This window comes from Lichenostomus cassidix, chromosome 7 (assembly GCF_008360975.1).
Source record: "Lichenostomus cassidix isolate B80296 chromosome 7, HeHo_3.0, whole genome shotgun sequence".
Classification (NCBI taxonomy): Eukaryota; Metazoa; Chordata; class Aves; order Passeriformes; family Meliphagidae; genus Lichenostomus; species Lichenostomus cassidix.
In genome coordinates this window covers 36,697,917-36,725,879 of record NC_139488.1, presented here as the reverse complement: position 1 = coordinate 36,725,879, position 27,963 = coordinate 36,697,917, and the positions used below count along the sequence as shown (strand labels likewise).

The 27,963-nt window shown below is 46.4% G+C and overlaps 2 protein-coding genes across 11 annotated transcripts in view; one reads left to right on the top strand and one right to left on the bottom strand.

Moving 5' to 3' along the window:
* The first annotated feature begins 1,156 nt into the window (after window positions 1–1,156).
* On the top strand, window positions 1,157–19,683 carry PRPF40A (pre-mRNA processing factor 40A). 3 transcript variants are annotated; one of them, XM_085067205.1, is made up of 27 exons: window positions 1,157–1,604; window positions 3,041–3,178; window positions 4,635–4,715; window positions 5,069–5,099; window positions 5,291–5,313; window positions 5,983–6,060; window positions 6,137–6,247; window positions 6,399–6,519; window positions 6,954–6,978; window positions 7,842–8,138; window positions 9,751–9,859; window positions 10,172–10,236; window positions 10,791–10,955; window positions 11,735–11,843; window positions 12,345–12,495; window positions 12,586–12,719; window positions 13,190–13,304; window positions 13,978–14,069; window positions 14,169–14,285; window positions 14,839–14,976; window positions 15,937–16,032; window positions 17,080–17,166; window positions 17,266–17,362; window positions 17,485–17,546; window positions 18,221–18,355; window positions 18,695–18,817; window positions 19,481–19,683. In XM_085067205.1, exons 1-26 carry the CDS (start codon window positions 1,242–1,244, stop codon window positions 18,785–18,787), a joined length of 3,033 nt encoding a protein of 1,010 aa, XP_084923331.1. In that variant the 5' UTR covers window positions 1,157–1,241; the 3' UTR covers window positions 18,788–18,817; window positions 19,481–19,683. The 3 variants fall into 3 exon arrangements, with proteins under 3 accessions (XP_084923331.1, XP_084923332.1, XP_084923330.1); XM_085067206.1 differs by having other exon boundaries at window positions 19,455–19,683; XM_085067204.1 differs by having other exon boundaries at window positions 18,695–19,683.
* A 1,373-nt stretch (window positions 19,684–21,056) lies between these two features.
* The window catches only part of FMNL2 (formin like 2), a 101,393-nt gene continuing 94,486 nt past the window's right edge, over window positions 21,057–27,963 (bottom strand). For 2 of the 8 annotated variants that reach the window (XM_085067201.1, XM_085067203.1), the window contains 5 exons: window positions 27,829–27,930; window positions 27,426–27,524; window positions 26,929–27,052; window positions 25,402–25,535; window positions 21,057–23,013 (listed from right to left, as the gene is read on the bottom strand). In XM_085067201.1, the coding sequence (XP_084923327.1) occupies window positions 25,444–25,535; window positions 26,929–27,052; window positions 27,426–27,524; window positions 27,829–27,930 (417 nt within the window). In that variant the 3' untranslated portion in view covers window positions 21,057–23,013; window positions 25,402–25,443. The other 6 variants (XM_085067198.1, XM_085067202.1, XM_085067199.1 and 3 more) reach the window with 5 other exon arrangements.

The window sequence follows — 27,963 nt, the reverse complement described above, 5'->3', positions numbered from 1 at the left end:
CTCCCCCTCTGCTGGGGGAGATCATCCCGGCTGAACTCGGGGTGAAGTGGTACAAAATAAAAACACAAATTATTGGGGATTTTCCCATCTTTCCCAGCCCTTCTCCCTCTTTATTAAGCTGGATCTTCATGTCCTGATTTTGGATTTTCGATGTTAAACCAAGATTAGCAAATATATCAACCCATCTCTCCCAGAGGCTCAATTCACAGGCAGTAATGTGAGGTCATATGAAACTTTACTTCGATACAAAAAATTAATTTCTTCCTCCACACCAAAACCTTGGCAGGAGGGATTTGGGCAAGGAAACCACCAGGATTTGAACCTTTCCTTGTAAAACGAAGAGTTACGTTTTACACAATTCCAGCTGAGGTTACACTGAGCTCCAACATTGTTTCTGTGCTCAGTTCTGCTTTTCGGGCCTTTTTCCCAAGGGCTGGAGGGACAGGACACAGGGAATGGTTTTAAACGGACAGAGGGCAGGGATGGATGGGATCTTGGGAATTGGGAATTCCTGGCTGGGCTGGAATTCCCGGAGAAGCTGTGGAGTGTCCCAGGCCAAGGCCGCCAGGGCTGCACAGGCTGTGAGGGGCAGGGCGGGGCTGCCGGGCTGGGCAGGTGCAGCAGCTGGGCTGGCTGGTCGCTGCGGGTCCCTTCCCACCGGGATGTTCCCATATCCTATCGGATGTTCCCGGATCCCACAGGACACTGCCCGCTCCCACAGGACACTCCCCGATGCTATCGGACACTCCCCGATGCTATCGGACACTCCCCAGTCCCTTAGGACACTCCCCGATGCTATCAGACACTCCCCGATGCTATCGGACACTCCCCGCTCCCTCAGCTCTCCCCTCCCGCCATGGCGCCGCTCCCCCCAGCGGCACCAACCACCGCGCGGGGCGGGCAGGGGGGATCGGCACCTCCCCCGGCCGCGCTCGGCACGTACCACCGCACCGCCACGGGGGGAGTGCGAGCCCGGCGCGCACCACCCGCGGCAAGGCTGAGGGGGGATCTACCGCCACCTCCCGGTCTGCTAGCACGCCAAACTCAGAGCAAAGTCCCCCCTCCTTCCGGCGCCGTTGGTGCCGCCCGGCCCGTCGCGCACCGCCCCCGGTCCCACGTGAGCGGTTTCCCGGCGTGCCCCGCGCTCGGCCGCCGCAGCCGCCGCTTCGCTCCGCGCCCCGCGCTCCCGGGAGCCTCCCGAGCGATCCCCGCGCGGCGGGGCCGCGCCGCCCGCCGCCGCCATGTCCGGCGGGGACTCCACGGCCGCGGCCGCCGCCGCCTCGCCGCAGCCGCTGCCGTTCTCGCTGCCGAAGCCGCCGCCCCTTATGCAGCTGACGCCGGGCGACGCCGTGCGGCCGGTGGGCTCGGGCGCCGACCAATCGCCGAAGAGCGCGCGGCTGGCGGCGCGGCCCGATTGGCCGGCGGGGAAGCCCGTCAGCCTGCTGGCGCCGCTGCTGCCGCCCCGCGGGGAGCCCGAGCCGCTGCTGCCCTTCGGGCCCGCCGCGCCACGGCCGCCTCTGCGCGGCCGGCTGCTGGGCCGCTGCGGCGGCTCCCTGCTCAGCCCCGCCATGCGCCCCGGCGCCGTCGACCGCGGCTCGCTCATGGTGAGTGCGGGCTCGGGGCGGAGCGGCGGCTGGTCCCGCCTCCCCGCCCCGCCGGGTCACCGCGGGGTTGCGCTGGGTGGGATGGGATGGGATGGGATGGGATGGGATGGGATGGGATGGGATGGGTGTCAGGGGCTCAGCAGCGCGGGGTGTCGCTCTGGGTGTCCCTGCTGGGGGAGATGTCACACCCTCAGTGGGCACCTGGCAGCCGCGCTGGGGAGCTCTTGGGAGCTCCCTGGGCTCAGTCGCTGCCGTTCCTCTGGTGCCACTGCTGAGCAGAGGCTGGCCCTGCTCTGAGCTCCCTGCAGCCAGAGACCCAGGGCTGAGGCTCCTCTCAGCTGGGCTCCTCTGGAGGCTGAACAGCCCCAGCTCCCTCAGCCTTTGCTGGGCAGGGCGATGCTCCATGCCCTTCCTCATCCCTGCGGCAGGAGCTCCCTGTCCCTGCTGGGCTGAGGATCAGAGCTGCACAGCACTGCAGAGCTGCTCCAGGGCTGGGCACAGGGCAGGATCCATCCCTGACTGCTGGCAGTGCTGCTCCTGATGTCCCCCAGGGCACACTGCATCACAGAGCCGGCAGTATGCAGAGCTGGGAAGGGACTGGAGCAGCAGGAGGGGCTGAGGGAGCTGGGAAAGGGGCTCAGCCCAGGGAAACCTTCTCACTGCACAGCTAGAGACAGCCAGCACCTGGGTGGCAGGCCTCTCTGAAAATAAAGAAAATACTCTGGGAAAGGTCAGAGGACATTTTGAGGAAACGCTGTTTTACCTGGAGTTACCTGGGCAGCTGCTGAGATGTGGGAAGCAGGAGCTGTCACTGCACTGTGACATTGAGGGTGTGATTGAGGAGAGTCAAGTGTTCTGTTCACAAGATTCAAACCTCGTTAGTTGCTTGTGGTCACTTTTGGGTGACTCCCAGCCCCAGGGAGCCTTCTGGGATAAGAAAATCATTGGAATACTGGTTTTGGACTGAGAGGTGGGAGGGTTAGGTGAGATTAGGGAGAAATCCTTCCCTGGGAAGGTGGTGAGGCTCTGGGCTGGAATTCCCAGAAAAGCTGTGGCTGCCCCTGGATCCCTGGCAGTGTCCAAGGGCAGGCTGGACAGGGCTTGGAGCAACCTGGGACAGTGGGATTGTCCCTGCCATGGCAGGGTTGGAATGAGATGGGATTGAAGGTCCTTTCCTACCCAAACCATTCTGGGATTCTATGATGGAAAATAAGTCTTAATTTTTTTTCCCTGCTAAATGTGTTTTCTGAAGAAAAATCCTGCCCAGGGTTTATCTGAAGGTGCTCTCAAGAGCTGTTAGTTCTGTCTAGAATAGAAAGTTCTCGATGTGTCTCAGTCATTAGAAAACCAGGAAATGCATTTTCCTTATTCCCTTTTGTGGGTGATTTGGGTGATGTCCTTCCTGCTGATTGTCCCTGTTTGTTGCTGTTTTCCAGATGGGACACCCTGGCATGCCCCACTACCCCCCCATGGGGATGCACCCCATGGGACAGAGACCTCCCAACATGCCCCCAGTGCCCCACGGGATGATGCCTCAGATGATGCCCCCCATGGGAGGACCCCCAATGGGGCAGGTAAGGCCTTTCCACAAGGAGAATTTAATTCCCTTTATTCCCAGAATGATGCCTGAGGTGGGAAAATCTCCCTGGGAGGTGAAAACGTCAGTGATCCAGGGGAATTTTGTTTTGTCCAGGTTGGAACTCTTCTCATGGGGAACAGGGAATTCATGCACCTCTGTAATTATAAATTGGTGTGAGAATAGGTAATTAATGCACTGTAACTTTAATTATAAACTGGTATGAATCCATAATTTGGGTTTTATTAAAGCATTTTGGAAGTTTCCTGCAGATTTTGAAGGAATAAGGTTATCTTGGGACTTCATGTTTAATCCTCAGCTAACTCCTACATCCACACAGATGAAAATCACAGCAAGGTGCAAGGGAAGAAATAAGTATATATTGAATTTTGGCAGAATTTCTGTTTAAATCCTAGGGATTGGTTTCTAATCCCTGTATCCAGTTGTTGCTGGTGCCATGGGATTGAAAACCAACCCTGCCAGGTGACAAAGCCACAGCCATGGCCCTGCAGGTTTAGAGCTTTTCTTACCAATGAGCACTTTTGTCATTAAAACCTATCATTTTGTCGACTTCTAAAAGCAGCAATTCTCTTTCTGGGTGTAATAAATATCCCAAGAATGCTTCAATCCTTGGGATGGAGGGATTCTGGAAGTGGATACTGAGTGTCACCAAGCAGAGCAGAGAGAGGATGGCAGGGAAGGTTTGAAATTTTGGGAATGCTGGCAGCTCCCCCTCTTCCTTTGCAATTCCTTGGCCACAGCATTTATATTTTCAGTTTAAATTGGTGTGTAAATGCTTGGTAGGAATTTCTCCAGTGTGGATTTGCAGCTTCTGAGGTGAAAATAAAGCAGTTTTTAAAACATGAGGAGGATTTGACTTCTCAGCACTGTGTGTGTTCAGGAGAAAGTGAAGTAGAAATTCTGCTTGCAACTTCTTTTCCACAATTCCCACCCTTAGACAGGGAATATTTCAATATTTCATATTTTAAGGAGCAACTCAGCACTTTTGGTAGATGGAGAGCAAAAAGCTGAAGGTAAATGTCATGTCTGGGAGTTCACCTTTCCTTTGTTAGTTTGTTCCCTGTGGCCTTGGAATTCTGCAGGAATCATTGCCAGCCTTTGCTTTTCCTGCTTTGACTTAGGATTTCAGTAATGGAATCAGATCCCACATGATCTGATAGTGTTCCTTTGGAGTTTAAATGGTCTTTATTGATATTTCATATCCAGCTTTGGAATCTGGACATGGTATTCCTGATATTAATATTCCTATTTAGTGGGAATGTGGGGAAGGGAATCAAAATCCCACAAACCTGTTGTACTTTTTGTTACCTTAAAGGGTTGTTTGAGTTTTTTTTAAATTAATATCAAGTATCAGATGATGTCTTTTAAAGAAAAATACTATATTTTGTGTTGAAAATGTGATAAATAAAGTGGCAAATCTTGTTGAATTGCAGATGCCTGGAATGATGCAGTCAGTGATGCCTGGAATGATGATGTCCCACATGTCCCAGGCTGCCATGCAGCCCACGGTTCCTGTGAGTTTAATTTCATTTTTAAAAAAAAAAATTTAAAAGCTCTTTTTAGCAGTTGCTGTTGTTCACTCTTTGTTTGCTTTAATTAGAAAATAAAAATTGAAATTTTAAATGTGTTTTCCATTGCAATGGAAATGCACCCAAAGGCCTTGTGCCACATAATTATCCAAACTAATGATGTTCCTAATCACTTTTTTAAGGAGCAGGAATAATAAGGAAGGAAATAGGAATCATTATTTAAGGAATTGGAGCCTTTTGTGGCAGAAAGCACTCATTTGGATACTAAATATTGGGGTTTTTTTAGGATTTAATTCCAGTTAATTCAGTATTTAATTATCTGTTGGTTGTTTTTACAGCCAGGTGTGAACAGCATGGATGCACAAGTAGGTGAGTAAAAAATTTGCTATAATTTCAAAATATTTTTAAAAAAACAGCTGAAATACTTAAAAATTCCACTTTTTCCTAAAATGGGATGGAGCATTACAGTCCTGAGGCATTTTTTCCTTGCCCACATTGAGGAATATTTTAAAAAACAGAGCAACCAAACCCTTTTTAATTTTTCTATATTTATTTTTCAGGTGTGACCCCTCCTGGAACTCAGGTATGTGAAAAGCACAGTTCCAGAAGGTTGGAATGCCAGTGTGGTGTGGGGCAGATGTGGCTTTAGGAATTTAAAGGAAAACCTTATTTCTATTTTTCCTCCCCTTCCTTTTCCCCTCTGTTTTTCCTCCCCTTATTCCAAATTTCTGGTTGTTCCTTGAAATCCGTGGGCCCTGTCCCAACTGAATTATGAAATATAGATAAATATCCATATTATTTCCATGAGATTTCCATCCTGTGCCGTTGGACTGTCAGGAAATCCAGTTCTCCTTGCCCATATCCAATTGCTGATCCAGAGCAGGTGGATACAGTCCTGATTCCAGGGAATTCCTGGGAAAACAGGCCCTGGAAAGCAGCAGGGAGTTTGCTGTCAGCTCAGGAAGTCAGAATCTTCCTGAAGCAAATTTTCCTGAAGTTTTGGGAACAGGAAATGCTTCTGGAATTTAGGAGTTTGACACCTTCACTTCCACTTTCTGATGGGAATGAGGCCCTTTGGAATGTGGAATTCCACAGCTCCACTCCCAAAGAAGCAACGTTTTGGGAACAGCACTGACTTAATAGTGATGTTGGCTCCTGCTGTTCCTGTGCTGCTGAACTGCTTGGAAAATTCAGGATATTTGGGTGCAAACCACCAGTTCAGCAGGATTTTCCTGTTCTGTCTCATCCTCAGACAACCCATCCTGTGGTCTCCACAGTCCAGCAAAGCTCCACCACCACCAGCTCTGCCAGCGAGGATCACTCCAAGCAGGTCTGTATCCCAACATTTTTGGGGATTTCAATCCCATCCTCTTGTTCTTTATTCATTTGGCTTTTATTTTGCCCAGAAATCCACGTGGACGGAGCACAAATCCCCGGATGGAAGAACTTATTACTACAACACTGAGACCAAGCAGTCCACGTGGGAGAAGCCAGATGACCTCAAAACCCCTGCTGAGGTAACCAAACCCCAAATCAGTGTCCTTTCATTCCTTATCCCATCACTAGCTGTCCATATTGAAAGTCTCCCTCCTTTTTAGAAGCCTTTTATGTATTTATGTACTTATTTAGAGATTTTTCCATAGGAAATCTTTGTTTTTTCTCCATCAGCAATTGTTATCCAAGTGTCCCTGGAAAGAGTATAAATCAGATTCTGGGAAGCCTTATTATTACAATTCCCAAACAAAGGAATCCCGCTGGGCAAAACCCAAAGAGCTGGAGGATCTTGAAGGTAAAAGGGTGCTGGACTTGTCTTTTTATAAATATATTAAGTAATTAATTAATTAAAACAGCAACAAAATCAACTGGGGTAAAAAATAAGTATTTAAAAAAGAATAAACAGCAGTGATTTAAATATTTCCTTTTTAAAAATTCTGTTTCATAATCCTGACTTTCTGGTTTTTCAACTTTTTTTTTAAATTAAAATAATTATTTTAAACCAAAAAGTCATTTTTATATTCCCCAGTCTTCCTGTGGTGGCATTTCTAAATTTTACTTTAATCTGATTTGGTTTCAGTCCTTAAAGGGCACAAATATTAAAATTCTTGACAGTAACAAAAATACTTAAAACTTTGCTTTTACTAAATCAATAATTACCAGAACTCTCTGTGTATATGAACTATTTTAAAGCTATATTTTAATTGTTTTTCTCTTTTTTTTCTCCAGCAATGATTAAAGCTGAAGAAAACAGGTATGTTTTTAATATAATGTTAGTTTTTTTCTGGGATTCTTAAACCTTTTTTCCGGAGGGCCTTCAAACCCTTTTTCCTCAGGGCCTTCAAACTCTTTTTTGGAGAGCCTTCAAACCTTTCTTGAGAATCTTTAGAGCTTTTTAGGGAGCCTTTAAACCTTTCTTGAGAGTCTTTAAAGCTTTTTTGGGAGCCTTTAAACCTTTCCTGAGAGACTTGAAACTGTTGAGGGCCTCCAACCCTTTTTCCTCAGGGCCTTCACACCTGGTTTTTTGAGAGCCGTCAAACCTTTCTGGAGAATCTTTAAAGCTTTTTTGGGAGAGAGCCTTGAAACCTTTCCTGAGAGACTTGAAACCTTCAAGGGCCTTCAAACCCTTTTTCCAGAGGGCCTTCAACCCTTTTTTCCCAAAGGCCTTCAACCCTTTTATCATGAGGGCCTTCAAACCATTCTTTTGAGAGCCTTGAACCCTCTTTTCTGACAGCCCTCAAACCTTTCTTGAGAACCTTTAAACGATTCCTGAGAGACTTGAAACCTTCAAGGGCCTTCAAGCCCTTCTTCCCGAGGACCTTCAACCCTTTTTGCTGAAGGTCTTCAACCCTTTTTCCTCAGCACCTTCAAACCCTTTTTCCTCAGGGCCTCCAACCCTTATTTGTGAGGGTCTTCAACCCTTTTTCCCCGAGGACCTTCCAATTCTTTTTCCTCAGGGCCTTCAAACCCTTTTTCCTCAGGGCCTTCAAACCCTTTTTCCTCAGCGCGTCCAACCATTTTCCAAGGCTTTAACTCCCCAACCCCTCATTTCCCACTCCCACCCCATCTCTGCCCTGATCCCCAAGCCCATGGCTGAGCACTGCTGTTTGTCCCCAGCACGAAGCCAGAGGACACAGCCGCCGCCACCTCAGCCCCGGCTGCAGCCGCGGACACTCCGAGCTCAGCTGGCACTGCCACAGCCGCCGAGAGCTCCACGGGCACTGCTGCTGCTGCGGGAGCCTCTGAGGGGGAGTCTGCTCCTGCCGCTGCCACGGGGGACACGGGGGACAGCGTGGGGACAGCCCCGGCCGAGGAGCAGGGCCAGGGCAGCGCCGCCCCGGGGACACAGGACGGGAGCAGCGACACGGCAGCGAGCGCCGCCGATGAGGGGGCCAAGCAGGAGGCGGCGGGAGAGTGAGTGCTGGGAAAGGGATGGCAGCTCTGGGAACGGGGTTTGGGAGGGATATGGGGGGAAATCCTTCCTGGGAGGGTGGGAGGGACTGGGATGGGATTGCCAGAGAAGCTGTGCTGCCCCTGGATCCCTGGCAGTGTCCAAGGCCAGGCTGGACAGAGCTTGGAGCAACCTGGGACAGTGGGAGGTGTTCCTGTTGATGGGATGGAATGGAATGGAATGGAATGGAATGGGATTTAAGGTCTCCTCCATCCCAACCCATTCCATGACTCTGATCCCAAACACCAAAGTTCTACCACAAACCTGTAGCACATCTCACAGCAAGTTCTTCAAGGAAATTATTTTATTCTGAGACAAGGGGTATGGCTTTAAGATGAAGGAAGGCAGGGTTAGATCAGGGATTGGGAAGGAGTTCCTGCTGGGAGGATGGTCAGGCCCTAGCACAGGTTTTCCAGGAAAGCAGTGACTGCTCCTGGATCCCTGGAAATGTCCAAGGCCAGGCTGGACAGAGCTTGGAGCAGCCTGAGACAGTGAGAAATGTCCCTGTCAATGGGATGGGATGGGATGGGATTTAAGGTCTCTTCCAAACCATCCCATGACTCTGATCCCAAACACCAAAGTTCTACCACAAACCTGCAGCACATCTCACACCAAGTTCTTCAAGGAAATTATTTTATTATGGGACAAGGGGGAATGGCTTGAAGACGAAGGAGAGTAGGGTTAGATCAGGGATGGGGAAGGAATTGTTCCCTGGGAGGGAGGTGAGGCCCTGGCACAGTTTCCCAGGAAAGCTGTGCTGTTCCTGGATCCCTGGAATGTCCAAGGCCAGGCTGGATGTAGCTTGGAGCAGCCTGGGATGGTGGAAGTGTCCCTGGGATAGTGGAAGTGTCCCTGCCATGGAACTGGATGATCCTTACTGTCCCTTCCCACCCAACCCATTCCATGATAACTTACAAACCCACAGAGCTCTGCTGCCCCTTTTCATTTCTGAGGAGCAGCAGTGACAGGAACATCCCATAAATTTTCCAGTGGCTGTAAGAATTTCCCAGGGTACCATGAACATTTCCCCTTTATGCTCCTTTTCCATGGATCTGTGCCGTTATCACTGGGAAAAAATAAAATACTAAAGAGATTTTTATCAGTCCCAGCCAAAACGGGATCCTTTTTTAATAATGAAAAATTGGTTATGTGGAAAATTATAACTCAGGATTTTTATCATTCAAAGAAAAAAATAAATGCTGTGGGGGATTTGAGACAGCAGGACATAATTAAGGACGAGAGCCATATTTTTAGGCACTTCTCTTTACATTTTTATATAAAATATGAATATTCCTGCTGAATTTCAACATTATATTTTTATCAATAATTTCTAGATAACTTCAGCAGGCAGCCAATTGCAGGAGGGAGATATTTTGCTGAAATAATTTGCATTTTGTGTTCTTTTTTTCATCAGTTGTGCATGGTGCTTGTAAGGAAAAGCCTTCTATGAATTATTAGAATTATTTTTTTACATTGAGTAGCTATTTAAAGAACTCATTCTGTGGTTGTCTATGACTCCTCAGTGGCTCTTAACTTAAAAAAAAAAGTTGAAATAATAAAATAATTCCTTTTTAGTGCTGCTGCAAAGAAGGAGGATGAGGATGCCCAACCAGTTAAAAAAACCTACACCTGGAACACAAAGGAAGAGGCCAAACAGGCATTTAAAGAACTGTTAAAAGAAAAGGTATTTCGGCCAATTATTAATATTTTATTGTCCAATTATTAATGTTTTACTGACCAATTATTACTGTTTAATTGAACTGCAAAATCTAGTTTTATTTTTATTTTATTTGCCAAGTTTGACTTTATTTTTTTTTGTGAAGAATTCCTCATTCTTGTGGAAATGAGGGAAAAGAACATTCTGCTGAAATGTTGCTTTAGCTCAAAAATAAAATACTCTTTTATTTTTTTTCCCCAATGGCTGTTTTTTAAGGAATTGTTCCCTTTTGGGTGTTGATTCCAGGTCTGATTAATTAATAATTTCCTGTTTTCCCAGCGAGTTCCATCCAATGCTTCTTGGGAACAAGCCATGAAAATGATCATTAATGACCCCAGATACAGGTACTGAGTCCTCCTTTCATCCTACACCAACCTTCTACAAAAAACTCCTTTTCCAGGGAATTGGACTTCCCAACAATCCAGACTTCTCTCAGCAGCACATATTCCTGCATTTCTGCCGTTATTATTCAAACCTGTTGCCTTTTGCTTTTTGGCTCTAATTTTCTTATTTTCCTCATTTTTCTTCTTTTACCCCTTCTTTTCCTTTTCCTCCTTTTTTCTTTGGTTTTTTTCCCTTCTTTTTCTTTCCCTGCTTTTCCTTAATTTTTCCCTGCTTTTCCTTAATTTTTCCCTGCTTTTCCTTTCCTTCATTTCTTGCTTTTAATTTCCCAGTTTTCTTGCTTTTCTTTTTCTTCTCTTCCTCATTTTCTTTTTCTTCTCCTTTCCTTTTCCTTCTCTTCCTTCTTTCTTGTTCTTCTTTCTTTTTCCTTTTCCTTCTTTCTTTTCCTTTTCCGTTTCCTTTTCCTTTTCCTTCTCTTCCTTCTTTCCTTTTCCTTCTCTTCCTCGTTTTCTTTCTCCATAAATGACATTATTCTCCCCTTTTCTCTCCTGGGCAGTGCTCTGGCAAAGCTGAGTGAGAAGAAGCAAGCTTTCAACGCTTACAAAGTTCAGACAGAGAAGGAGGAGAAGGAGGAAGCCAGATCCAAGTACAAGGAAGCCAAGGAATCCTTCCAGCGTTTCCTGGAAAACCACGAGAAGATGACATCCACCACCAGATACAAGTGAGAGTTCTCTGGGATGAAAAACAGGGATCTGGGAGGAAAATCCTGATGGGGTTGCATTGCTCAGAGTGGCATTAACTTCATTTTTTAGCTCTTTACTTCATTTAAAAAGATAAAAAGATGTTGTGGAAAAAACTTCCCAAGAGGGAAAATCAAGGAGAATTCCTGAAAAAGTATTCTTGCTTTAAAAAGGGATAAATAGGAATCTGGGATAAAAATCCTGATGGGATTGCACTGCTCAGAGTGGCATCAACTTCCATTTTTTAGCTCTTTACTTCATTTAAAAAGATAAAAAGGTGTCATGGAAAAAAACTTCCCAAGAGGAAAAATCAAGGAGAATTCCTGAAAAGTATTCCTGCTTTAAAAAGGGATAAATAGGGATGAAAAGGGATAAAAATCCTGATGGGATTGCACTACTCAGAGTGGCATCAACTTCCATTTTTTAGCTCTTCCCTTCGTTTATAAAAGATAAAAAGGTGTCATGGAAAAAAACTTCCCAAGAGGGGAAAATCAAGAATTCCTAAAAAAGTGTTCCTGCTTGGAGCAGAGCCCTTGGGAATTGATGGGATAATTTAGTCACAAGAAACAAATCAATGGTGATTTATTTAATTGATGGTGTTTATCAATGCTATTTATCAATGTGATTTTTTTTTTTTTATTATCAATGTGATCAATGTTTATCAATGTGATTTATTTAATCAATGGTGTTTATCATGTTGTGTGTTAATCAATGGTGTTGAATCATTTAATCAATGGTGGTTTTGGTTTGTTTTGCCCAGAAAAGCTGAACAGATGTTTGGGGAGATGGAGGTGTGGAATGCCATCTCTGAACGGGACAGGCTGGAGATCTATGAGGATGTTTTGTTCTTCCTCTCCAAGAAGGAGAAGGTAAATTCCCTTCAAATTGATCCAGGATCTCCTCACTGATTCCTAAATCATTTGAACCTGTGGTTGAGGCTTTATGGCAGATGAACAGCAGGTTTTTGGGAAGGTTTTGGGGTTTGTTGGGATTTATTCCTGCTGATTTTGCCACCTGTCGAAGTTTTAGAGGGATTTTAATTAATTCCTTGATAGCTTTTATTCTGAAGCAATAATACATGGATAATAATATAAAAATATATTCTGAAACAATAATAATATGGAAAAATGGTGGTGTTTTGTGTCCAAGGCCAGGTAGGATGGGGCTTGGAGCACCCTGCTCCCTGCCCAGGGCACGAGGTTGGAATGGGATGAGCTTTGAGTCCCTTCCAACCCAAACCACTCTAGAATTCCACCATTTGCCATAAATTAAAGGCTAATTTGCTGTTTTCTCAGCCAACACACTCAATACCTCCTATTTCATCCCAAACCCCCCAAACTGACCCAAACCCAAAAACCTTTTCCCCTCAGGAACAAGCCAAGCAGCTCCGCAAGAGGAACTGGGAAGCTCTGAAGAACATCCTGGACAACATGGCCAACGTCACCTACTGCACCACCTGGTCAGAGGCCCAGCAGTACCTCATGGACAACCCCACCTTCGCTGAGGATGAGGAGCTCCAGAGTATGGCCAGGCCTTGGCACATCCCTGGGGAAAGCAGGATTGCTCCCTAAGTGGGAAGAAGTAACGGGATTTTCCCCCTTTTCTTGGCAGACATGGATAAGGAGGACGCGCTGATCTGTTTTGAGGAGCACATCAGGGCCTTGGAGAAAGAGGAGGAGGAAGAGAAGCAGAAGAGTTTGCTGAGGGAAAGGAGGAGGCAGCGGAAAAACAGGGAATCTTTTCAGGTGGGTGGAATTTGGGGTTTTGTCCTGGAGCCTGGAAATATGTCATGGAATGACATGGGATATTCCCTGGGATTTTTTATTGCTGGGGGTTGATTAAAAGGGTGTTTAAAGCCTCAGATATTGGGGTGTAACATTTCCTCTGCTGTGTTATGCCAGAAAGCTGGAAAAGTAAAGAGAAGCCAGAGGGAATAGGTGGGGATGGGAAGGAACTGCAGCTGGAATGTTATAAATCATGGAGAAAAGCAGGAAGAGACATATAAAAAGTGCTTTTTCAATCCTGTTGGAACAAAGCTGGAATTGCAGTTCCCAAAGCAGCTGGAATTGCAGTTCCCAAGGCTGGAATTGCAGTTCCCAAGGCTGGAATTGCAGTTACCAGAGCTGGGATTGCAGTTAGCAAAGCTGTCCATCCCAGCTGGCACCAAGGAGAGCTGTGAGGAATGACTCCCAATTCCCATTTCCTTGTTTCCCAGCTGTTCCTGGATGAGCTGCACGAGCATGGCCAGCTGCATTCCATGTCCTCCTGGATGGAGCTGTACCCAGCCATCAGCTCTGACATCAGATTCACCAGCATGCTGGGCCAGCCTGGTAAGCAAAGCAAAACCTGCAATCTAGGGCAGGTCTTGCAGGTCTCACTCTTGGGGATTTTGTTGCATTTTTAACTTCATTTTGACATAAATGACTGAATTTTATAATTTCAAATTAGGCAGAGCAAAGGTTGGGTTAGGCCAGGCTTAACTTGGATCCAGGGAACAAATCCAGGGAATCCATGTGCTTTTCCTTGCTCCTGGCTGCTTCTACTGCAGCTCCAGCATGACAACAGTGCCCTTTTTTAGGGTTTTGATATTAAACATTGATTGTGGAGCTTTTAGCCTTTCCCAGCTTTTGTGGATGAGGAGAAACATCCCATCAGTTTTATGGGATATCCTTATAGGAGATTACGAGGCTTTGCTGCCATGAAATGTTGATTATGGAGTTTTTAGCCTTTTTCAGCTTTTGTGGATGAGCAGAAACATCCCAAAAAATGGATGTGGGATCTCTGTAGGAACTGCTGAGGTTTTGCTGCCTTAAAATATTGATTGTGGAGCTTTTAGCCTTTCCCAACTCTTGTGGATGAGGAGAAACATCCCAAACAATGGATGTGGGATCTCTGTAGGAACTGCAATTAGGGCAGCTTTTGCAGTTATTCCTATTTTTTAATACCTAAAAATGCAGTTCTTTGGGTAAACCTGGCCTGGGGTTTAACTCAACCTCCCCTCAGGATCAACTGCCCTGGACCTGTTCAAGTTCTACGTGGAGGATTTGAAAGCTCGTTACCACGATGAGAAAAAGATCATTAAAGACATCCTAAAGGTGAGGATTTGTCCTTTCATTCCACATTGCCCATCCCAGGGAGCTGGGATTTCTTTCACTGAGGGAATTCCTGAATTCCTGCCTTTTTTTTTTGTCCAGGATAAAGGATTTGTGGTGGAAGTGAACACTTCCTTTGAGGATTTTGTCACTGTCATCAGCTCCACCAAAAGAGCCACCACTTTGGATGCAGGGAATATCAAGCTGGCTTTCAACAGTGTAAGTATTAATTAATCATTCATTCATTAATTGGGATAGCTGGATAATTGGGATGGGAAATCCCTTCTCCAAACAGGAAATAGGGTTTATTTTCTAAGGGCTTCCATAATATTTGAGGAATATTCTGTTATTTAAAGTTATTTAACATATCCCAGTTGCCAAAATAAAGGTGGGAGAGATAAACCTTAATCCAAACAGTCAACATCCCCAAACTGAGGAATTCTGGGATAAGAATTATGTGATCTCTGGTTTGTACCAAAGATTTCACCTGATTTGTGTGTTTCTGTAATTTTACATCATTGGCTTCTCAGGAACAGCTTGGAATAGAAATCACTGATTGATTTTTGAATGAAATAATAATTTAATAAAATAAAATTTTTATTTAATAATTGATTTGTTTCCTTGGAAACAAATGGAAATCACTTGGAAACGACAAGAAAATTGAGACACAACTCCGAGGATGAGCTGTCCAAAACCCCCATATTTACATGGCCAATAAACTGAATTTTTTGCCTTCCACCTTTCCAACCCCTTGTCCTTTCTCTTCCCTCAGCTGCTGGAAAAGGCTGAAGCTCGGGAGAGGGAGAGGGAGAAGGAGGAAGCTCGGAAGATGAAGAGGAAGGAGTCAGCCTTCAAGAGCATGCTGAAACAGGCCACACCCCCCATCGAGCTGGATGCAGTCTGGGAGGATGTAAGATGGGAGAGAATTCCCAAATTCCCTGGGAGAGAATTCCCAAATTCCCCAACAGGTCCTTGCTAATCCCTCAAAAACCTCTGCGTTCTCCAAGCTCTTCTCGTTTCTGTTTATGGGACTTGAAAAATCCCAGAAAATGCTGTGGTTTCTTCAGGAAAGTTTGGAATTGGATGAGAAAAGCTTCATCCTAATATCTTTGAAATGATAAAGTCCTAAAACAAGTGGAGAAAACCCCAAAACAATCCTCCCCAAAAAAATCCTACAAACCACCCCTCCCCACAAGTTAATTTAAATTATTTAAAATATAAGCTTTTTCCAGCTTATTTTGTCCTGGACAACCTTTCCTCTCCAAGGATAATTTATAGAAAAACTGTATTTTATTAAGCTTGAGTGGAATGTGCAGGAAAGACAGTGGAGTTCTCCATGTTTCCCTCTGTTAGAACTTCTCTGAACACTGGAAATTTGGGATTTGCTTGGAAATCTGGGATTTTGGTTGGAATTCTGGGATTGAAAGAGTTGAGCCTTCTCCAGATCAGGGGCTTTTTCAACTGGGGAAGATAAATCTGTTCTTACTAATTTCTTACTGGTTTTATTATTTCCTATTATTTTTATTATTTTATACTGCTTTTACTATTTTTATTATTTTTATTGTTCATATTTCCTATTTTATTATTTCTTTTTACTTCTATTATTTCTACTTTTTTCATACTGTTTTTCTTAATTTCTTACTGTTTTATTAATTTCTTCTTGTTTCTATTAATTCCTTATACTTTTTATTATTTCTTTTACTTTTTGTTATTTCTTATAACTTTAATTATTATTATTATTATTATTGCCATTATCATTACTATATTTTGTCATTTTATTCTATGTGTTCCACTCTAGTTTTTTAATAACTTAATAATTTATTCACTTAATGATTTTTAATATCACTAATGTAATTCATTTTCCTGACAGATCAGAGACAGATTTGTGAAGGAACCAGCATTTGAAGACATCACCCTGGAATCTGAAAGGAAAAGGATATTTAAGGATTTCCTACATGTACTTGAGGTAATTATTCCTTTATTTTTAAAATCATTGCATAATATAAAAAAGATTCCTATTCCTTTTAAATTGGGAAGGATTTAATAGAATTTTTTTGAATTTTTTTTAAGGGAAAGCAGGAGATAATTGGATTTTGCAGGTCTCACTCTTGGGGATTTTGTTTCATTTTCAACTTCATTTTGACTTAAAACGACTGAATTTTATAATTTCAAATTAGGCAGAGCCAAGGTTGGGTTTAGGCCAGGCTTAACTTGGATCCAGGGAACCAATCCAGGGAATCCATGTGCTTTTCCTTGCTCCTGGCTGCTTCTACTGCAGCTCCAGCATGACAGCAGTGCCCTTTTTTAGGGTTTTGATATTAAACATTGATTGTGGAGCTTTTAGCCTTTCCCAGCTCTTGTGGATGAGAAGAAACATCCCATCAGTTTTATGGGATATCCTTATAGGAGATTATCAGGCTTTGCTGCCATGAAATGTTGATTATGGAGTTTTTAGCCTTTTTTAGCTTTTGTGGATGAGCAGAAACATCCCAAAAAATGGATGTGGGATCTCTGTAGGAACTGCTGAGGTTTTGCTGCCATTAAATATTGATTGTGGAGCTTTTAGTCTTTCCCAGCTTCTGTGGATGAGGAGAAACATCCCATCAGTTTTTTGGGATATCCAGTAGGAGGTGATGCTGCAATTAAAGGCTGATTATGGAGTTTTTAGCCTTTCCCAACTCTTGTGGATGAGAAGAAACATCCCAAAAAATGGATATGGGATCTCTGTAGGAACTGCTGAGGTTTTGCTGCCATGAAATGTTGATTATGGAGTTTTTAGCCTTTCCCAACTTTCGTAGATGAGGAGAAGACATCCCAAAAAATGGCTATGGGATTTCTGTAGGAACTGCTGAGGTTTTGCTGCCTCATCCCTGGAATTTTCCAAGGCCAGGTTGGAGCAAGCAGCTGTAGGGAAGTTGTCCTTAGCCCTGGTGGAACCAGCAGGGATTTCAGGGTTTTTCCAAGCCCAATCCCTGCTGCAGTCCAAGCTCTCCCCTCCTTGCCTTGCCCACAGCACGAGTGTCAACACCACCACTCCAAGACCAAGAAACATTCGAAGAAATCCAAAAAACATCACCGCAAACGCTCCCGCTCCCGCTCCGTGAGTATTCCCAGCAAACCTCCCTCTGCCTTTCCCAATTCCTGCTGCAATTCCCGTGATGAATTCCCATTTTTAACTGGAATTCTCTCCCCTGTGCAGGGCTCAGAGTCCGAGGATGACGACAGCCACTCCAAGAAGAAGCGGCAGCGCTCGGAATCGCGGTCGGTGTCGGAGCGTTCTTCCAGCGCCGAATCCGGTAGGGAATGGGATGGGATAACAGGATGGGATGATGGGATTGACTCCACATCAGCTGGGCTTTTATCCCTGGGGATTTATTCACTGATTCCTGGGTTTTTGTGTTTCTCCTTGTGGCTGCAGAGAGGAGTTACAAGAAGTCCAAAAAACACAAGAAGAAGAGCAAGAAGAGGAGGCACAAGTCTGTAAGTGCAGTTGGGTTTGGAGTTGGATGATGGAAAACCTGGCAGCTGCTGGCAGTAATCCCTGCTGGATTTTCCAAGGGAAAAAATGTTGGGATCAGGCTGGAGGAGGGCATTGCCAACATAACAACTTCCTGTTAGATATTTTTCATATTAAACTGCTAAACATGGAGGGTTTAACTCTGTGTGAAGAACTCCCCAGGTAACCTTTGCTGGTTTTCTTTGCAAATCCTGGTTTTGGACTTTGCTGTTTATCCTGGCAAATCCTGGTGTGGATCTCTTGGGGAGAGCTGGGAAGGATCCCAGCCATTCCTTGTGCCTGCCTGAGCATCAGGGTTGTGTTGGAGGCTCAGAACTGTTGGATGGGAGCAGCAAAAGGACCTCAGGAGCAGCAATAGCTTCACTTCTTCTTCCCTGGGAGGGTGGGGAGGTCCTGGCACAGTTTTCCAGGAAAGCTGTGGCTGCTCCATCCCTGGGAATGTCTCAGGCCAGGTTGGACAGAGCTTGGAGCACCATGGGATAGTGGGAGGTGTCCCTGCCTTGGCAGGGGTGGCACTGGATGGACTTCAATGTCCCTTGCAGCTTAAGTCATTCCGTGGTTATTCCATAAATGAATATTTAAAATATTCAGCATTAATCTTCAGTATTCTGTTTGTTTACTTTTTTTTCCCCCACAGGATTCACCAGAATCTGATGCAGAACGAGAGAAGGACAAGAAAGAGAGAGAGAGGGACAGTGAGAAGGAAAGAGCCCGACAGAGATCCGAGTCCAAGCATAAATCTCCCACTAAAAAACGGCCTGGAAAAGATTCTGTAAGCTCTGCTTCCTTCTCATCCCATGCTTTGGGCTCTGGCAGCAGCATCTGCTGGGTGCACAGTGCATAGCTGTGCTGTGGGAAAGATCAGAGGTGGATTTGATGATCCCAGATTTGCTTTTTGAGGTTCCTGAATGATACAGAACAGCCAACTCTGCCTTGCTTGCTTTCTTTTTTCCCTTTCCCTTTTCCTTTCTTTCCTCTTTGTTTTCTCTCTTTCTCTCTTTCTCTCTTCCTTTCCTTCCTTTCCTTCCTTCCAGCTCTGTGTCCTGCTGGAGCTCCCAGTGTGGAACCTTCCAGCAAATCCCACCCTGACCCCTCTCCCATCTCTCCCCAGGGAAACTGGGACACCTCTGGCAGCGAGCTGAGCGAGGGGGAGCTGGAGAAACAGAGGAGGACTCTTTTGGAGCAGCTGGATGAAGATCAATGAGAAGATTCTTGATACCAAAAATGTTTACAGGTGGCAAAATAAAACCAAGCCTTGTGTGGGCGAGGCCCTGGGGCCGGTGGCTGCTGTCCCAAGGCCACAACAACGGTGGCTTTTAGTTTTTTACCACTTCAGTCCAGTCTAAAGTAGAAAAATCCATGGAATTCTGAGGGCAAAGCTGTGCCTGGCCTGGAGCTGCAGGGTGGGCTGGGGGCTGAGATCCCCTGAGGGGACATGGAGGTGGCAGGAGTGACCCCAAGCACTTGCCCTGTGTCCTTCCCAGACAGGGAACATCCCTGGGCTGCCTGGGCAGAGCCCAGTTCAGCTTGGGGACAAAAATTCCTAATTTAATTCCTCGTGCTTTCACTCATTGGATGGATTTGGTTGGGTGGGGTTGTTATTTTTTGGGAAGGCAGCAGCAGTGAGGGATCTGCATCCTGATGTGTTCTGCAAACCCCTGGATTGTGGGATTGCTTGGCACTTTGTCCAAGTCCTGCCTCCATCATCCCAAATCCCCGGCAATGCGGTGGATGGGAATTCTCCCGCAGTGCCAGCAGAGGGAGCGTGTGGAACATGAACCACCGAAATTCCCGAAATCCCAACCCACCCAACCCCGGCTGGAACTCCAGCCTTCCTCTCCACCTTTTCTCTTCCCCTCCTGACAATGTAGGAATCAAACCCCAATGTCAAACGCAGTTCCAGGTGTTGCCTTAAGAACCTGCTGCAGAATGTAGCTGCACAGCCCAGAGAGGAGGAGGAGGAGGAGGAGGAAGCAGCTCCAGCCCTGTTTTTCCAGGAAGGTTGTTCCCCCAGCCCTGCTCGGTGAGAAAACTGGGAAGTCGCTGTCCTTGGAATATTTTTGTACATTTTTATCGATGATTAAACCTTGTCTTTTAGCATGTACTGGTATTTATTTCTCCTTAAATACTCGGTACAGCTCTGAGCTGCAGAATCACTCACAAAACCTACTGGAAGGTTATTTAGATTCCCTTTTAGGGATTTTTTCCCGAATTTTTACAACTTTTACCAGTGCATAAACACCCAAAGGATCCATTTCTCCAGGGAATTCTCTGGGAATTCTCAAGGTGGTTACTTGACTCAGAATCCTTAGGAACAGCCTGGGATGGAAATCACTCATTTGAGGCATAAAATACAGAATAAATTACCATTTATTCCTGGGATGCTTTGGGATTTTTCCTGGGATGATTTGGGATTTTTCTTGGAATGCTTTGGGATTTTTCCTGGGATACTTTGGGATTTTTCCTGGGATGCTTTGGGATGGCAAAGCACATCCCAATCCTGCTGTTTCCCCTGCTGATTGCTCATCACCCATTGCTTGGGGGAATTATTCCAATGCTGAGGTTTTCTTAATTCTGATTTTAAACCAAGCAAGGCAGGATTGAGTTTTCCAAGGAATTGAGTTCAGGCTTATTTTTCCAGCTTTTTTTCTGTGGGTTTTCCTCCTTTTCCCCTATTTTCCAGCCCCTCTCTCTGCCTGACCAGCACAGTCACCAGCTCATTGCCACCTGGAAAATGGAAGGAATTTTTGCCAAATTGATTCGTTTTAATCAATTATTGCATTATTTTAATTATTTTAACTGTGGAAGGAATTTTAGCCAAATTGCTTCTTTTTCATCAATTATTGAATTATTTTAACCATGGAAGGAATTTTAGGCAAATTGATTCTTTTTCATCAATTCTGGAATTATTTTAACAGTGGAAGAAATTTTAGTCAAATTGATTCTTTTCAATCAATTATGGAATTATTTTGGATTATTTTAACTGTGGAAGGAATTTTAGCCAAATTTACTCTTTTTAATCAATTATTGCATTATTTTAATTATTTTTACCATGGAAGGCATTTTAGCCAAATTGATTCTTTTCAATCAATTATTGAATTATTTTGGATTTTAAACTGTGTCCATCAGTGTTGAAACTTTGCCTGGTGCTGGTTAATCCTGACCCTCTTCAGATTAATTCCATTAAACCCTTCTAAAAATTAAATTGCCATTTTAAAATCAAATTGTTAACTTAAGGCCTGAAATATTTGGGTTGTTTTGAGTAGATTTATGGCAAATATGAATCCCCATGCATTTTTCTCCTGGAGCTCCCAGGAACATCAACCAAAATTTCTTCCCTCAGCCTCTTCCAGAATAACAAAGAATAAATTAATACTGCAAATTATTTCCACACAAACTCCAGGTGTTCACCTATCAAATATCATCTTTTTTTGGAAAAAAAAAAGTAAAAATGTCCCAAAAAACCCTCTGGATTTCAGTGTAGTAGTGTAAATAGTTTATTTGATTTTATGGCAGGAACAGACCAGGAAAGGAATGTGAACTGCTTTATAAAACACTTCTAATCTTCCTAGGAAAGCAGATCTATGACTAGAAAAATATTAAAGAGAACATGCCAGCTTGGCTTCCATTTGGGGCTTTCATTCCAAAAAACACCTTGGAGCTGAAGAAAAGGAGATTTTAGTGCTTCTAACCCAACAAGTGCTGCAATTGAAATCCAAATTGTCCAATTTTCTTAGATCCAAACGCTCATTCCAGCAGTGGCATGTTCTCTTTAGCAGGTCAAGTACACAGTGCTGTAAATGCAAAAATTGGCAGTTTTTCAAGGAAAAAACATTCCTGGAAATGGATCAATGCTGTAACTCTGAGTCCCAAACTGTCCTTTTTAGTTAAATACAAAAAACCAAAAACTATAAGTTAAAATAACATTCAGATTGTATAGCACAGGCTTGATGCATTTATTTCCTTTTAAACAATATTTACAATATTACCCAGAGGCTAAAGGAGGGAGGGGAGGAGGTGTAAAAACCATAAAAAACTGCACCAATTTTGTAGCAAAATATCTGTACATTTAAAAACAGATTATCATATAACTACACATTATCCATGGGAAAAAAAAAACCAAAAAAAACCAAAAAAACAGGGACCTTCACCAGTGGTTCACAGGAGCACAATGGGAAAAAAGGGAAAAGAACTTCAGTGGTTAAATACTATACAAGAAATTTTACAATGAGCAGCTGGAGGAGCCCAGGCAGGGAAGCTGGAAGCAAAATGGGCCTTGGGAAGGACAGATTTCTCCTCAGTCCAGTTTTTTCCCAGCTCCTGGATGCTCCTGCTGCTCCAGGGTTGTGGGGTGATCCTAAATCAGCCTCCTGTCCCTTTTTTAGGCTTGGAAAATGCCACAGAGAACCTAAAATCTAGCGGGAATTTTAGGCTGGGCTTGCCAGGAACTGGACTGCAGTGTCCTCAGAGCCTAATACTGATTACTGGCTGTTAATTGCTTAGTGCTAATTAATAAATACGCTGTTATTCCTTCCTCAGCCCCCCAGCCAAGGCCCTGGAGCATCCCAAACCCCCTGGGTTGGGGGTGACCTCCTGTTCCATTCCTATCCCTGATCCTGAGCCCACATTCCATAGGGAGGCTGGGACAAGGGCTGGGTTGCTCCTTGGGATTATTAATTCCATGTATAGGAAGCCCTTAAATGTCTTTGTTTGTAGGTTTAATTAAAAAAGAGCCATTAAGTGCAGCTGAAGGCCGGGCTCACCCCTCAGCCCAGCACTAAAAGCCAAGCACATCCCAGTATTCCCAGTATTCCCAGTTTCCAACCAGTCAGGCCCACAGGAGGAGCCCTCCTCACTCTCCTCAACCCAACCCCCCAACCCAACCCAACCCAACCCCTATTTTACATTTTGGTTACAAATCCTGCCCAGCCTCGCTATCCAGAGAAACCCAACCACCCCCAGTCCATCCTATTGCTTGGATCCGTCGGAGCAGGAACTTCCATTTCAGGCACTTGGCGCGGAGAGCCCGGCAGCCCTCCGAAGGTCCGTTTTTCCCTGGAAAAGTCGGGATGCGCTCCGTTTTTCCCCGGAGAAGGCGGGATACGCTCTGTTTTTCCCCGGAAAAGGCGGGATGCAGTCCGTTTCTCCCCGAAAAAGTCGGGATGCGCTCCGTTTTTCCCCGGAAAAGGCGGGATGCAGTCCGTTTTCCCCGGAAAAGGCGGGATGCAGTCCGTTTTTCCCCAGAGAAGGCGGGATGCAGTCCGTTTTTCCCCAGAGAAGGCGGGATGCAGTCCGTTTTTCCCCGGAGAAGGCGGGATGCGGCTCACATGGCCAGCTCGGCGCCATTGGAGCGCAGCCCGTGCTCGTCGAAGCGGCGGCGGACGCTCCTCCTCAGCGCGTCGGCCCGGCGGTACGGCTGGTTCCGGAGATCTGCGGGAAGGCGGGAATGAGGATGGGGATGGACGCGGAACACACGGAGAGCGCGCGGGGAAAGGACGGCTGGAAGCCAATCAAAGCAGCTTGTGGAGCGCGGGAGAGGGGAGCGGAGCAGGATGGATTTGCCCGGAACTACGCGCCCCAGCGGGTGGGTAATACTGGTGGGATCGGGATGCCGGTGGGAATTGGGATGGGAATGTCCCTCAGAGGTCACATCGACACAGATCAGGGGGGTTGAGGTGTTCCTGGGTCTTGATGCTCCAAATCAAACCCTGGTGGGAGCTGGAAAACATTCCCACCTCACAGGACGTGTGTGATCCCCACCGGGATGGATTTGGGATTCCATTTAGCATGGAGTTATGGAATCCTTCAGGCTGGCAAGGAGCTCCAGGTGGAAAAGAGGTGTCCTGGGAAAAGCACCTGGGCTGGGATTCTCCAGCTGCCATCTCACCCCATGGATGGAGCAATGCTTCATGAGCCAAAGGAGAGGTGAGTGTGGGAGGGAACAATGGGATGGAGTGAAATGGAATGGAATGGAATGGAATGGAATGGAATGGAATGGAATGGAATGGAATGGAATGGAGGAGGGAGAGAGGAGCTGGATGTGATGATGGAATCCCTTTACAGGTGCTGCCACCTGTGCACCTACAGCAGAACGAGCACTGGAGACAATTCCAGTCCCAAATATTTCTCTCCTGGCCAGCAAATTTGGGTTGGTCTGGGCAAATCCCTCAGATTTCCTGGATAACTTGTGTTGGGGTTTACACAGAATTCCCAAATGTTTCAGCTCTCCCCTCTCCACACCTGGAGTTGGAAATTGTCCACCTCATGCAGAGCCCCCAGCTGTGGGGCTGCAACACTTGGGGACAAAACTATTTCGGGCTGGACTTGATGAGAAATGGCCAAAATGGAGCGTGAAGGTGGTCAGCAACCAACAACACCTGGGGACAAAACTATTTTGGCTGAACTTTAATTAAAATGGCCAAAATGGAGTGTGAAGGTGGTCAGCAACCAACAACACTTGGGGACAAGACTGTTTTGGGCTCAAATTGAAGAGAAGTGGCCAAAACAGTGGGATGATGGTCACCAGCCACCATCCTGTGGATTCCCTGCACCTGCAGCAGTGCAAATCAAGGATTTGGGTCCCACTGGCCTCGAGGGTCTCACCAGTATTAGCTCAGCCACATCTACCACCAGCTGCCTGGCACAGAGAGAGAGGAGGAAGCCAAGTAAAAAGTGATGCTTGCCAGCTCTGGGAATCCTCCACCACGGCTGGGCTAGAAGAAATCCTTACCCTCGAGTGAACATTGGGAAATTTAGTGATATTATTCTTCTTTAGGGCTAAACAGAAAAAAACAAAACAAAACAAAAAACAAACAAAAAAAAACAGAACACAAAAAAAAATGATGGTTAAGTAAAAAAATGGGATGGAGAATGACGAGCAAGTCAAGTCAGCGTTCAAACCTCCCGGGCAGAAACCATGGAGCGACAGGGGTTAGGCAGGGCAGGAGGGACAGGAGGGACAGGAGGGACAGGAGGGACATGAGGCCTCTCCCGACCCCAATTCCAAGCTGCTTTGAAGGTTGGCTCCAGGACAGCACACAGCAGAGAACCCGACAGAGCGCAGAACCGCAGAGTGGTTAGTTTGTGGATTCACTGGCAGCACTGATGGAATCACACAGGACAGCAGGAGCAACACTGTTGGCTTCTTAAGCTGAGTCCTTAATGAGCACAACAGTGAGCAGGGCCATGCAGGGTTAGGGACACCCTTGGGACACCACGATGGCAATGCTCAGTTCCATGGCAGCCTCTGCTGTTTCTGCCCCCTATTCCCATGATTCCCAGCCCTCCTCCCTCCATGCACTGAGCCCAGGCTCAGTGGGAATTCCCGATCCCATGAAATAAAGCTGGCATGGAACTGACACGGAATAAACAGTTAAATATGGCTGTGCCTGACGAAGGAGAGATTAGATCCCACTGTTCCACCCAACATGCAGGTTAGGAAGTCCAAACCACCCCTGGCTGTTATTCCTGAGCCAGAAGCCACCCCAAAGCCATTCCCAAAGTCCATGCAGCCCGGAGTTCCGCTCTGGCATGCAGCTGAGGTGCCACATGCACGGCACCCCCAAGGTGACAAAGACAAGCCAGGTGAGCTGTCACTGCTTGGCCTCCTCAGTCCTTGAACTGCAGGAGACTCATCCCAGTGACCCCACTGATCTAAGGGACACGAGGACAGCCGGATGGGATGGGATGAAGAGGACATGCAACAGAGGGGACACCACTACAAGGTCAGGAGGACATCGGACACCACTACACACTCAACAGTCACAGATTCCTGGCTGAGATCCACACAAACAAAGTGGCAAAAAAGCCTACAGCGACCTTCCTGGTTTCTAAGAGCATCAGGTGTGAAAGAGGGAGAGTTTAGTAATGGAATTCCTCAGGGACAACGGGGTCGCAGAAGAACCGAGAGCCGCGCTTGGCGCTCCGGGCGGTGAACGGCACCGTCTTCAGCACTGCATGGGAACAACAACAGCCACACACAAACCATCAGCACTGCTCCCTGGGGACACCTGGGGACATGGGGACAAGCTCCTCGCTGGCCTTTGGACAAGGTGGTTGTGAAGCTTGTGGAGGCATTTCTTCCACTCATGGAATCGCGGCTTAATTTGGGTTGGAAAGGACATTGAACTCAACTTGTCCCAGCCCTGCCATGGCATGGACAATTCCAGGATCCCAGATTGCTCCAAGCCCTGTCCAGCCTGGCCTGGAGCACTCCCAGGGATGGCGAGGTGCAGGATTTACTGCGATATCTCCAGGGATTCCCATCCTAATCTGAGCTAATCTCAGTCCTACCTGACTTCCTATGCCTGACCTTTCCTCCTCCGTGCCTTGAGGCCCCAAAATGGGCAAATCCAGGCACAATCCCACAGGGAATGTTCAATTGGAGCCTGGCACCCTGTGCCCTGGCCAGCCTTTTCCATGGGGAGAGGTGTCTGCCACACAATCTGTTCCTCCCACACAACAGGAGCAATGCTTTTCCAATTAAACAAACTCTAGGAGTCCGGAGGAGTTGTGGAAGCAATGCCAGCTTGGATATTGCTGCCATCCTGCCCTTTAAATAGGGAATGTTATCTCAGGGCCATTCATCAAGGTTCGGAAGAGTTAGGAGAGCTTCACACTCCTCAGTCCTGTCATCCAGTTGGGCAAAAATTCCCTGGATTTCCTTAGTGAGGGGTGAAACAGCTCTCCTGCCCTTCTGCAGGAAAAACTCCCCTGGAAAACTTCCAGGAGTGGTTGGCAAAGACCTTTTTTTGGGGGTTCTGTGCAAGGAAACTCAGGATGTAAAACTATTGAGGTGTTAAATCATTTTCCTTCCACACCACAGGTGAAGAATTTGTGGAGAACTCCCAGTTCTGCGATCCCAGCAGCAGGAAGCGTTAAAAAGGATTGAATTCCTGGGCAAAGAGCAGTTCAGGTGGCTCCTTTTATCAGCAAATATTTGCAGCCAAGTCCTGGCTGTGCCTGGCTGCACCAGGGGCTGTGTCCCTTCCCTGTGGGATCAGCAGGACTACCTGGAGCACTTTGGGGTCCCTGGGGGTTGACTGAAGGATTGCTGGGATCAATGTCAATGAGAACAGAGGCTCTTCATCCTGTCACTCATCCCATTTGTGGGAAGGAAAAAGGGATGTGGGACAGATCCACATGGCTCTGCTGGGATCAGGCTGCCCTCAATCCCTGGCAATGTCCCCAGAAGCTGGACGAGAAGGACTCAGCCACGAGCAGAACCTTCCAGAACTGCTCCACACCACACAAGCAACCCCCTCAGGAGCACACAAAACCCCGGAGAGGCACTCAGCAGATCCAGCCTGTTGAATTGCCCAGGCTGGGAAGGAGCAGGAGCTGTACCTGTGATGATGTCCTCGATGGCGCCGTCCTTGCCCTCGTAGACGTGCCGGTTGTCCTTGACCTGCCGGCGCCGCAGCTCGGCGATCAGCTCCTGCTGCTGCCGCTTGCTCTTGTGGGAAGGGGACTGGGAACAGGGACAGGGATGGTCAGCATGGACCTCCTAGCTGCTGCTGAACCTCTCACAGCCGTTTATCCCACAGGAAATCCCATTTCCCACCCCATTCCCGAGGCTGGGGATAGCTGTGTGCTGCTTGCTCCCATCCCAGAGAAGGACAGAGTTCAGCTCATGGAAATATGGACAACTTTCCACCCATTTAGTTTTCCTTCATTTTTCAAACTTCCAAAGCAGCAGAACCACACTGTAACTTTTCCAGCCCATCCCAGTTTCCCCCATAAAAACTTCCAGACTCTTTCCAGGCAGCTACAACTCCTCACTTGGAGCTGAGGTTTCAGAATTTCAGGAACATGATCCCACCTGGAAGTTGTTTGTCCCGTACCTTTTGGTCCTGTTGCTCCATCAACGCTTCTTGCTCCATGAGCTTTTCCATTAAGGCCTGTTCCTGCTTTTTCCTCAGCTCATTTTCTTCTTCTGCTTGCTGCTCGTGAGAAAATCCATGGGTTAGAGAGTCCAGGGGACACAGGGAGATGGAGATGGAGGAGGTGGAAAGAGATGGAGATGGAGGAGATGAAGTTGATGATGGAGATGCAGAGAGATGGAGATGGAGATGATGGATAGAAGAGAGAAGGAAAAGAATGAGAAAAGAGGAGGAGGAGGAGAAAAATGAGAAGGTGAATGAGAACAAGAAGGAGATCAGAAGAATGAGGGAAGGAAAAGGAGAAAGGAGAAGAAGAAGAAGAGGAGGAAAAGGAGGAGGACAAGGCCAAGGAGCTGTGGGTTACCTTGTAGGCCTTCACAAATCGGACAAACACCGGGAAGAAGACCGAAGGTGGGGTTGTCTTGGGATTCTCCCCGAAATACTTCACAGCATCATCGAAGGCATCCTGCAACAGGCACAGCCTCAGGGCCCTGCACTG

Excerpts from the sequence above, each read along its gene's own strand:
- PRPF40A (XM_085067205.1), top strand. The coding sequence starts at position 1,242 with ATGTCCGGCGGGGACTCCACGGCCGCGGCCGCCGCCGCCTCGCCGCAG. Across the intron at positions 6,248-6,398 it reads ACCTCAAAACCCCTGCTGAG|CAATTGTTATCCAAGTGTCC; the intron begins GTAACCAAACCC and ends TTTCTCCATCAG. Across the intron at positions 9,860-10,171 it reads AAGAACTGTTAAAAGAAAAG|CGAGTTCCATCCAATGCTTC; the intron begins GTATTTCGGCCA and ends CTGTTTTCCCAG.